The 11,837-nt window shown below is 42.9% G+C and overlaps 1 protein-coding gene across 1 annotated transcript in view; it reads right to left on the bottom strand.

Annotated features, from left to right (window-relative positions):
* LOC105363707 (uncharacterized) overlaps window positions 1-11,837 on the bottom strand; it is a 142,068-nt gene that overhangs the window by 5,550 nt on the left and 124,681 nt on the right. The window contains exons 4-8 of the mRNA XM_011501458.1: window positions 4,827-5,156; window positions 2,798-3,143; window positions 902-1,261; window positions 692-822; window positions 1-260 (exon numbers count right to left, since the gene is read on the bottom strand). The exon at window positions 1-260 is cut by the window's left edge and continues 257 nt beyond it. Of these exons, the coding sequence (XP_011499760.1) occupies window positions 1-260; window positions 692-822; window positions 902-1,261; window positions 2,798-3,143; window positions 4,827-5,156 (1,427 nt within the window). The remainder of the gene's footprint in view (window positions 261-691; window positions 823-901; window positions 1,262-2,797; window positions 3,144-4,826; window positions 5,157-11,837) is intronic.

Raw genomic sequence — 11,837 nt, forward strand, 5'->3', positions numbered from 1 at the left:
GGCAGAGGCCGCCGTTGATGCTGATGTCAGAGAGGGAGCCGTGATGCCAGCGATCCTGAGCAATACCGGACGACCGGGAGATCGGCATCCCGCTGGACACGCTGACGTCGGACAGGGAGCCGTGCCACTTGAGGGTCTCGCTGCTGGATGCGCTGCCACTCGAGGTAGTGACAACGCTGTCCCGACCCTCCCGCGACGACGAGCCGTCCTCCCAGGAGGTCAGCGGCCTCTGAGATACTGCCTCGCTGTCCCTTCGTAATCTGAAAATTTCAAGGGTATCACAACTTCTCCTTGCTATCACGACACTATTTTGAACCCCATTCTCGTAGAGCATTGACCGGTTAGGTCGTGGCACTTTACCATGCCGACGTTACGCTAAATTCGAGCGTTCCTTTGCGAATTCTCGCTCCGGACATAGTATTGTTTGTTTTTGTTTTTGTTTTTGTTTTCATTTTGTTCCCCCGCGTTTCTCCTTGCAAATACGCCTCGCATATGATCATTGATATTTTGCGGTCCAAGGCGCGCGGCAATTACAATCGTCAGCTCGCGCCACGATGCTCGTTAAAATGGTCGAACGTTCCTCGCTCACTGTCCCATGAATACTAAAAGCCCGGGCTCTTTATGTCTTTATCTCGTCTGCTTAATTCAAGAGTTCGAAGCGCCTAACAGCTATGTAAAGAAATTCGCTCACCTGTCGAGGAACGGGGTTGTCGTGGTGGAATCGACGCTGGAGACGTAACTATGGTAACCCTCCGATTGGGCGTAACTCGCTTGCTGGGAGAGTCCCGCCTGAGTCAAGTCACTTTCCCCATAAAGTTCAACCTACCAAATAAAGCGACAGTGTAAAAGGACTTTTTTTTACTGTAGAGGTGGGAGAGCGGAAAAGTCAATGCTCGCTTACCTGTGAGACTCGTGGATCTTGGTAACTCCTTACGTAAGCCTCGAGATCGGTAGGGCTGAGGGTCTTTGCCTGAAGGGTTTCCCGCTCGGGCGGCGAGGGTACGACGTACTCGGCGTCTCCCAGAGCCTTGCCTTCCCGATCGACACTCGGCCACATTCTCAGATGCTGCTGATGATGATGATGCTGCTGCTGCTGCTGCTGCTGATGGTGCTGTTGATGGTGATGTTCTTGCTGTTGCTGTAGCTGTAGCTGATGCTGATGTTGATACTGCTGATGCTGTTCACCTTCGACGCCATTACGCGCGCGTGACTCGTAAGTCTCCGCTGGGATCTTTTCGCATCTCTCCATCACTGTCTTCAACTGTCGGACAGATGGTTTGATTTTTAGACTTCGCCCAAGCTTTCTTCGCCACAACCAAGTGATATTTTAGTTTCACGAGTACATTAATTGTTCACTACTGTTCGTTAAATCGACTATGAATTCCATTAACCCACACTTTCATTAATACTATTATTATTTATTTAAAACGACTATGACATAAGTTTGCTCCACATGGTATACCATACAAGCTAATTGACCAATTCCACTTTAATACAATCTTCCTTGCTCATAGAGTTTCTCAAGTATAATGTTACATTAGCCAATTTATAAATTTTGCAACTTTAATATCGTGTGCGTTTAATTAAACCAAGTGTCATATTAATATTTTGCATTAATGTAATATACGGGACCAAAGTACATTAATAACTATGCGCGGTCGAAAATTTTAACGAGAAATATTAGGAAACTAAAATAATATTCATATAATTTATGTTGATTCTTTTAGAAAGTTTTTTAACGTAAGTTTATGAATATGCTAATGATTCTTGCGATTTTTTTTCAAACGATTCATGTAAACGTCAGTATAACTAATTAGTGTCACATTTCAAACATAATGTACGAAAAAAGAGATATTATACATTTTTAGAAAAGTATTTCCTCATTTTTCTAAGAGCCAATAAAAATTCGTAAAATTTATGGCAATTATAGATTATCTGAGCCCAACAAAGCACGCACACCCACACACACACACACACGCCAGTGGCTTTTAATGATTATATTACAATTTATATAACGAGTGTGAGAAACAATTATTAAATAATTTACTATTCACCTACGGTATTATCAATTAATATTAATATTAATCGTGCACGAAAGTCCCTTGATATTTATATTCTTTAAAAAAAAAAGAAAAAGGAAAAAAAAAAATTATACTTTTAATTATTTGAATATATTATTGTGCGTCATTTTATTTTATTTTATTTTTACATGTTCATTTGTTATTGCTAAAAGACTCATTCACTTATAATACTATAATAATATAAAATTTTCAATAAAGACGAGCGTCTATCAAACAAAATAAATGTTTATTATTAATATTATTATGGTGAAAAATTTGAGTTTACACATTATTACCGTAGTTTTTTTTATAAGAAATTTTTATTAATTATTCTATAAACATAGCATTCAAGTTAAATGATAAAACATATATACGTATATTGAGCTTATATTAGATAAAAATGCACAGTAACAGAAAGTCTCTCTTCTTGCTCTATTATATTTACGGATTTAACATATGTTTCACTGAGCTTTCGTATCGATGATTAAACATCCTCCCTCCTCCCCCGCCGTCACATAAAGGAGATTACCTCACTGCAACGGCAAAGTAAAAATGGATTTGAATCGAGCGCTTGGAAAAGACGCCGATATAGTTATCACAAGGTCAACCAGTGCAGTGGATAACAGTTCATTGGCATTAGGTGTGAGGATCAAAGTGCCAGAGATCGAGGGGATCAGAAGAAGCATTTGCGCGGCAATGGATGTGAAAGGGGCGAATTGATACAGCCTCGGACGTACCTGTTGCGTAAAAGTGGAGTTGGGCCTCTTGGTATGGGGCCTCGTGTACTGCGCCGGCTTCTCCTTGGGATAATTGGTGTGATCGGTCCAGGATTTTGAGCGATGGGAGCCGCCGTACTGCTGCAGGCCGGCCCTCGTCGAGCCTTCGGGCTCCACGTCATCCTCGGGCCCGATGTACCGGCACTCAGGTCCGCTCGGCCAGGACGGGTATTTCTCGTGCCCGGGCCCGTAGCAGACGCCCTTGAGGCTGGATGCGTCGCGCACCGGGGGCGTCGGGGGCGGCGAGGCCGCGTCACGCTCGGTAAGAGGCAGACTGAAGCTCTCGAAGCCGAGGCTCTCGCTGTACCTGCAACTCCAATGCCGATTCTCAGTGCCGGCCGCTACTCCTTTCCGCAGCTTGGAATTCGCGGTATTGGGACATTGAGACGGGGCCGGAGATTAGTCCCGGCGTATCGGGCGCGCGACGCGATTAAAGATAAAAGAGAGAGAGAGAGAGAGAGAGAGAGAGAGAGAGAGAGAGAAATAAAAAAAAATAAAAAAAAAAACACGTAGGCCTCGCGCTGAATAAACCATTGCTGTGCTGCGCTGCGCTTGCTTGTGTTTCTTTTATCGTTCGTTAAGGTTTCAGGCTCGTAACGAGTATAATAATGCGCGGGGCTTTAAGCGCCTGATCTCGCTTCGATTAATCTTGTGCGTGTCAGTAGAATATGGGATCATAAAGGAATTTCGTCGTTATTCTTCTATCTAAATAATACATTGCACACTTAAACAAAGAATGCAACCTGTGCTAAGAATAATAAAGTCCAATAGTAATTTGAGTTTCTAGGCAAGATAACGATTGTTATCAGTAGGAGGGATCGAAAAGCCGGGGATCTCAGATTTCTTATTAAATTTAGCACAAGGGAAACGAAATGATAAAGGAGTTTCCTAAGCTTTTATTGCCGCAATACCTTTATCCCTTACATGGCAATGTATATTTCAATTGTAATTCAATCTCTGTTTGGCCCAACTTTAAATTCATTGGCCAACGCAATACCCTCGGCAATTTCGCTTACTTATTTGATTTTATTATTCATCCTCGAAAAATGTGTTGAAACGATAGAGTAAGAAATACACATTAGCAGAATGCAATTATCAATGGAGCTTTCAGTGATATATATTTTTTCTTTCCTTTTTTTTTTTGTTTTTAGTGTTGAATTTATCATTTCGCCAGATCGTGTTCTATTTCGTTCTTATAAATTGCCGTTTACCAGCTTGTCCACTCTTCCAGCGACATCTGACAAATTATTATTATTTTATAGCTCTGCCATTAAACGATATTCGACGATGCGGCTTCGAATATTTGCGAGGTTAATTTTGTAAAACTCGGCTCAAATTTAGCGAGCCAAGTTACAATATTATATATACACTTCATGCCTACCAAATTGAATTACCCATTAATTTCTCAGTTGGTCTAACAATTCTTATTCCCAGCTAATTTTTCTTATTTACATTTCATAATGATATATTTGTGGGTAATTATATAATGTATTATATACATACATAAAATATAAATATTATGTATTATAATAAGTGAAGAAGTGAGTTTATTAATTTATTCTTAGTAATTTAAAGGTAAGTGCAAAAAAAAAAAAAAAAAAAGAGAGAAAAAAAGAACATTCGAGCTCTTGAAAATCCCTGGGGCAGAAATAAAATTGCTATCATTGGCCGAACAATCTAGCGAAACAATAATTTTATCAATTATTTTAAAAACCGAATGAATCAATTACGATTTTGCCGAATGCTCATTGATCTGGCGATCTCATTCGCACGGCTATTCTCGCTTATTGCGTGGATACTCTTCGTGCCCGATGACGATGATTGCGACGTGGATTTTAGTTTCCGCGCTCGTATCCACAGAAAAGACCGAGAAAGTGAGATAATCGAGTCATTCAACCATCCGTGAATATCCTCCCGTGTCCCGGCGTATTTCTCTCGCTCTGACACGAAACAACGTCTCCTTTCCTTCCTTCCTCCTTCTCGTACTCACCCGCTATCATTCTTATAGCCGTGGGCATTTTTCTTCCGGTAGTTATGTCGGTCCTCGTAAGCGTCGGCGATGTTGGCGGCGATGTTGGCGGCAATGTTGGCGGCGATATTCGCCGCGATGTCCGCGGCTTCCCCCTTCCCCATGATCGGCTTGGGCTCGGGCTCGGGCGGCGAGCGCCGGTACTCCCCATATCCGAGCTGGCACTGGCCTCCCCGGTACAGCTTTACCGGGGCCAGGCACTCATCCTGCCCGCCAGCCCGATATCCAGGCGGCGACGGCTGTAGTTCCGTCGTCATCTTGCGACCCGACTCTGCGCCATCCGGGAAACACCTGCGGGAAGGGAAAAAAGTGCGTTACGTACGTTTCTCGGATGAGAATGTGAAGGGGATCTTGGTGTAGGAACCCGAGGAAACCGAAGCCACGACCGAACAGCCGGCGCACGGGATCTTGTCCCTGTGTCCGCACCTGCCCCTACCCCCCCCCCCCCCCAAGAACCACCGACCCAACCATTCATCCGTGCGCCAATGTTGTCCGTTTGTGTGTAGTGCTCGAAAAGACGAAAATACAGGACACGGATCACTGTAGCTGCACGTCCTAAGGAGAAGGTAGTATTATCATTTCTTTCTTCTTGGTTTCCGTTTATTTTTCTCCGGCATTTCGGAAGTTGCGGATTTGTGCGCAGGCAAGATATTGATTACAAATTTCGGTAATTCGAGCTCGATCGAACGAACTTGATCCGCTCGATCGAAGGAATCGCCGTGAGCGTCGGTGCTAAATAATCGTCGCTTACGACTTGGCATTTTTTACTTACGCAATAACTAAGCGTACTATTATCCTTATTATGATGAATGTGAATGCGTTTGGAAAGGAAGGGAAGGCTCGTATTCGGGCATTTTGCTTTAAACTTTTACGGACTCATTGAATGCCACCTACATAAATATCATTGTTTTCCAAGGTAATGGGCATATCCATAATTATTGTGACGCTTATCGCATTGTTTCGCATACCCAATGAATTCGACTGATTAATATTGCTGCTGCTGCTGCTGTAATATTAATTGCACGGGTCTGACGTTGCCAGGAAGCGTTAATTGGCTGCTCTGTGATAAACGCGTAAAATAAATTAATGGTCGGGCAAAGAAAAATGAAGAGAAAATCAGAGCTAGTGAATTACGATAGTAGCTATGCTTTTTATTATTATTCTTTGTTTTTTGTTTTCTCTAAGCTCAAACCCCTTGATAAAAGAGTTATAATAATGTGATTTTCTTATACGGGAGGGAGCTTCTTACGACAGTATGCACGCTCCATCTGGCTAATGCGTATTATATTCCAAATAAAGTCAAAAAGAAAAAGCAAAGAAGAAGAAGAAGAAGAAGAAGAAGAAGAAGAAGAAGAAGAAGACGAAGAAGAAGAAGAAACATGAAATGTTACGTGACGTTGTAGTGTATACGCACCAGCATAAGTTCGAGATAAAGACGCATCACTCGTGCCAACATCTTCGACCACTGCGTGAATTTAAATATGAAACCGCTAGGGACGACGGCGCGTTCGCTATTGAAATTCAATTTTACTCGACGGTGCCTATTAAATTCGATGTAGCGTATCTCATGGTGCGCCGTTTAAACGAAACTAGAGCGGCATTTCGGGCATTATGAGACAATAAATCCGTCGCGCATCTCACCGAGTTAACCTTTCACTAATAATGCCTCCCTCCCACACGGAACACGCGGCAGTGAAAGACTACGGGCGAAAGCCCAGAGACCGAACTCATTAAGAAGCAGCCAACTCCTCTTTCATGGGCTCTCACCATCTGTCGTCGAGAGCGTCAAAGTAACGATCGCGCAATATCACAAAGAACACCAGCGAGCGACTGCATAAAAGTTTCCTTTCCCAAACACGCCCTTTGGAGCGCCGCTAGTGGGTGGCGGGCCGGTGGGTGGGTGGGGTACGGGACGTTAGATAAAGGCGGTCGATCCATCTCGCGGCATGTCTCCCTCGGGCTGTCCTTTTCTCTACCCTCTCTCTCTCTCTCTCTCTCTCTCTCTCTCTCTCTCTCTCTTCCGCTTTATTTTCCTCCTTATTTATAAAATCATTAATAAAATTATCTATGTAAAGTCAAAACATATTAACTTTTCGCACAACATAGTTCTAATAAAATGAAATTATTATATTACAGGGTGATAGCGGTGGTCCACTGATTAAACATGGAAAACTTGTCGGTATACTTTCCTCTATTGTTCCGTGCGGTGCCAATCCGCTCCGTGGCCCCTACCACCCTCTCGATATATTTCAACTGGCGCAACGTCGTTACACGCGCTCACGAGCGCCATAACTCAACGGCGCACTTTCGAAAGCCTACGAGCGGCCGCCGCGACCCAATTACCGGCGTCTCTCCTTCGTCCGTCGGGATCGCCTACGGTAAATAGTCATAGTCCCCGCTGATGGGGGCACGATGAGCCAGCTGTCGCAGTCGCGCCCGCGGGTGCACTATCCGCTGCATCGGTCCCGCGAGAGCGAACCACTCGTGCGTTCGATCCGCTTTTCGCTCGATCGTAATTAGCGGTATCGGGTTTGGCGATTGGCGCCGGCTTGTCCTTAGTGGCTCCCATTGCTACGAGCTTGAACCAGAGCACGAGCTTCGCCTCGATCGCGACTACGATGGGAATGGAGGGAAGAAGCGAGATAACCCGTAGACGATTTTCTAGGACAAAGCTAGACTTCCCAACGACAATTTCCTTTTAATTATCTCACCGGAGTAACTTGTCTCCGATTTGCTCTTTCGAGCTGAAAGTTCATTCTCTCCTTTCGTCTCCTTACATTTTCTAATTGAATAAGCGCCATCGCTTAAGCTGCGGGTTACCATCTTGGAAATTAATGCTACTCTCGGAATAATAAAATCACTACGGCTCTAATGATTAATTACGTTGTTGTAATGTACTGCCCTTATGCGTGCGCCCGCGTACTCCGGCCATTATGCATTAATAGCATTAATACTCGAAGACTGATATCCTCCAGGATTCGTTGACTTGCCCCGGTAAATCGATGGTTATTGTAAAAAGTGGCGGTCCAACCCTGTGTATTTTCATATAATCCGTTTCACGTACGAGGTACTGACGGCGGGAGGGAGGTGTGTGTGTGCGTGCGTGTGCGTGAGTGTGCGTGTGTGCGTGCATGGTACATTTATAAAGATGCGTTTCAGCCGCGTATCTTGAGTAGGATTCGTGGCTGTTGGTGCACAGCTTTATCATGGGCTGACGAGAACGGAATATAAATGCATTCGGGTTGAATGGCGCTCGCGATGACCGCGATAAACTATGCAGAAGAGACAGAATGAGACTGGAGAGGATGCCGGCGTCCGCGCTCGACGACGGAATGGATTCCCGTCGCGCGGGTGGCTGACCCTGGAGGGCAGTCCCGTAACGAGACGCGCACGCGTACTAATACGCGGATGAGGCTTGTCTAACAGTGGCTCGGAGATGAGCCAATCGCGTCATATTCGGCGTAACGGCATTGCGGGGGCGGGAATCCTCCATGTTCTCGAGGACGTAGGGCGCTATTGGAGATGCGATTCGTGTGCCCGCTACGGGGATACGTATCACAAGATACGAAAGGACGCCCGGTGAAAAGGAGTGCGAGGGACGAGAGACAATTTGAAGAGAGAGAGAGCGGCCAACGCGTAAATAGGTGGTTAGAAATGAACGCGGGTACGACGGTGAATAAAGGCGTTTGTTTGAGCAAGCGGCGAGAAGCCGCAAGGACGAGCAATTACGCAACGGTACATTACCTTCTCTCTCTCTCTCTCTCTCTCTCTCTCTCTCTCTATCTATCTATCTATCTATCTATCTATCTATCTATCTCTCTACACTTCCTCCTCCTCCTCCTCCTCCTCTTCCTTCTCCTCGTCATGGAGCCGAAAAGGAGAGAGAGAGAGAGAGAGAGAGAGAGAGAGAGAGAGAGAGAGAGAGGGAGAGGGAGAGGGAGAGGGAGAGCACGCGGCGATGCAATTAGGCCTAGCGCGAATACATATTTTTCCTGCATTAACGTTCTCACGTATCTGCGCGGATGCGTTTCTTGTGCCTCGTTGGAATTTCACGCGCGTGCTGCGAGTCTCCTTATTAATTAGGAAGATTGCATCGATGAAAAAGAAAAAGAAGGAGGGGCTCGCCATTGTTGTGTCACACAGTTGGCTTTGCGTTGCCTCGACTTCGTCGTTTAATTGCTGCCCTACTCTCTCGACTTAATAATATTATTTGGCGCCTTTGGCAACGACGTAATTTCCGTTTCGCTGGCGAGGGCATCGAGGTGACGGGTCATTTCTCCGCTTGTTCGCGGTATTTCTCACTCCGATGTCAAATGTACGAACGAGAACACGATGGGACGATATACGGGCCACTAATTTACTTTATTGGCACGTTTATTCTCTAATTACGAATAAAGGTGGATTATCGGCTACGAGCGGCCAAATTGCCATCGAAGTACTCGCGTGCGCGAAATCTAGAGCGAGAAAATAATGCCGATAGATAATAGCCAGGCTACGTTCGCTTTATTTTCAAACGAAATTTGTCACGCTAGCAAACAAAAGCCAACGCACTCGGGCATTCTATTTTTATCAATGAAATAGCCAAGAAAATTGTCCTGCCAATAAAATGTCATGCTATCCGTTAATATGCGCGTGCGCAGAAAGAGCAGAAAGAGAATTCATGGACATACGAGGAAGATAAAATTTCCATTAAATTATTTGTCAATTAGCATTAGCGATTTAAGAGATTTCAAGTATACAATTACACGGGTAATGGCAATGCGATGACACCGAAGGAAAGAATCATACACTTAGAGGATTACGATTATTTTCATAGAATAAGATCAATTTATGACTTTGGCGAGGGATCAAGCAGGAAAGTAAATACCTTTTATAAGGAATGGCATCGAATTTTTATATTTTGGATTAAACAATGGTCTTGGAGATGTTCTTAATATCGTAACACTAATCGCACTACGACTATCTTCATTAAATAAATTCAGATTAGCCACTATCGTATTTAAGTAACAAAAGGCACTTATCCGCAAAAGCAGATTTTTCATTAAAAATAGCGTAAAAATCCTATAGATATTTTCATATTTTATACAAATAATACACTTTACGTTTAGCATTAAATATTAAACAATGTATTTTACACTCTGTGCGTTGCATTATAATTTAATCGGGAAATTAAATTGGCTACTCTGAAAGTGAAGGAAAAGTTATTCGTATAATTTAATTTAAGAAAAAAATAATGAAAGAAGAGATGAAAAAGAGAGGGTTAATGTTGAAATTTTACATATTATTATTGAATTTTTTGCTACGATATCCATTAAATATATATATATATATATATATATACGTATTAAATAAGACGTAGTTGTAATAAATAATTCTTTGTTAGCGACTCAAATAGAAAATAATCTAATCTTACGTATAAAACAGCGAAAGCCACTGACCATATTGTTATTTCTACAAACTTTTAAGCACTCGAACGACGTCAATTCTCGACGAGGCTACTAAACTAAGTTTATAATTATCCACTTCCAATCGTAGACTTCCAACTAGACGATGCGTAATACGAGAAAATGCATGAAAAACCAAATAGCGCTAAAGATGGCAAGTGAGCACTGGGTGGAATAGAGAATCACGCGGGGGAGTGCGATGGAATGGGACGAGATGGGATTGTTGGGGGAGGGGGGATGGGGGGGGGGATTCGTTGACTGTACAGGATTATGCACGTTATGCGCATTGCGCGCGCATCCTTGTTTAACCGGCCCCGGAGCATGCAAGTATAGTTAAATGCGACTTGTTAGGAGAGGGGCGAGGAGGAGATAAAATGGCAGTAAAAGCGGTATGGACTTTTTGAGAAAGGCGGGCTTATTATTTTATTATTGTGGGGTGTTTAATTAAATAACGCTTGTCAGCTAGTACCACCTTAATCCAACGAGTGCCCCTCCCTCGTCCCCCTCGCGGCTCGCCATTTTACTCGATAAGTCGCGCAGATTGCCGGATTGGAAGAGCCTAGCGGTCTGCACGAGCTTTGCTTTTCATGAATTGTTAAGAGCTGCGAGTGCTGCGGCGATCACAGGGGAAATTGAACGAACGCACGATGTGGCAGTTGATCGAGGCAAAATGCCTATGAAATCTTTGGTGAGTAGTTCGGCGAGCCAAATAATTATTCACACGCAAGCTTCGGTTGCAAATGAAGGTTAAGGCGAGCAAATGATGGGATAAGAGGTACAGCTACGTTTGCCACTCGAAACAAAGTCGAAACAAACTCATTGAGCAACATTTTTTTGTAATCCCTACTTGCATTGTCACGACTGCGCATATTTTACATGGATACAAATCTTTTTAAGGGCTAATTTCATTTTGTAATTTGAAAGCGAGGTATCGTGCGTCCGCGACTTTGCGCTTTATTTCCATGATTCTTTAATTGGGAATGATTGATCGTGTGAAAGAACGTTACATTGAATTTGTTTTGATCAATCAAGGTGGACATTATAACGACGTTATTCTCTTTTAAATCGACGTATCTCCGTTACAGGCCTTATTTATTTATAATATGCCTGTAGACCAGGTGGTAGGGGCGAAGATGTTGCAAAATACTATCCAAATATAAATTATGGATAAAGTGCTAAAATTATACAAATAGATGGCTATAATAGCTTTTGAGCTTTAAAAATTAACTAAATAAATAATATTAATCTGAATCTACGTTATTGAGTATTTGTATAGATGTAATAATTTTCAAATCTCAATCGACTTTTACAGAATCTCATTGTGTATATATATATATATATATATATATATATATATATATAATAAACTTGTGGGATTTGCAAGTACGATGAATATCCAATAAAAGTCGTATATACTAATCGAATGCAATAATCGAAATAATTATTATTATTCTTTTTATGGTTGAAAAAGTAAGGTAGAAAATTTTTTAGCTAATCGCTAATCTATATAATGAAAATCTTGGAGAAC

Source organism: Ceratosolen solmsi, unplaced genomic scaffold (assembly GCF_000503995.2).
Source record: "Ceratosolen solmsi marchali unplaced genomic scaffold, CerSol_1.0 scaffold3, whole genome shotgun sequence".
NCBI classification, from domain to species: Eukaryota; Metazoa; Arthropoda; class Insecta; order Hymenoptera; family Agaonidae; genus Ceratosolen; species Ceratosolen solmsi.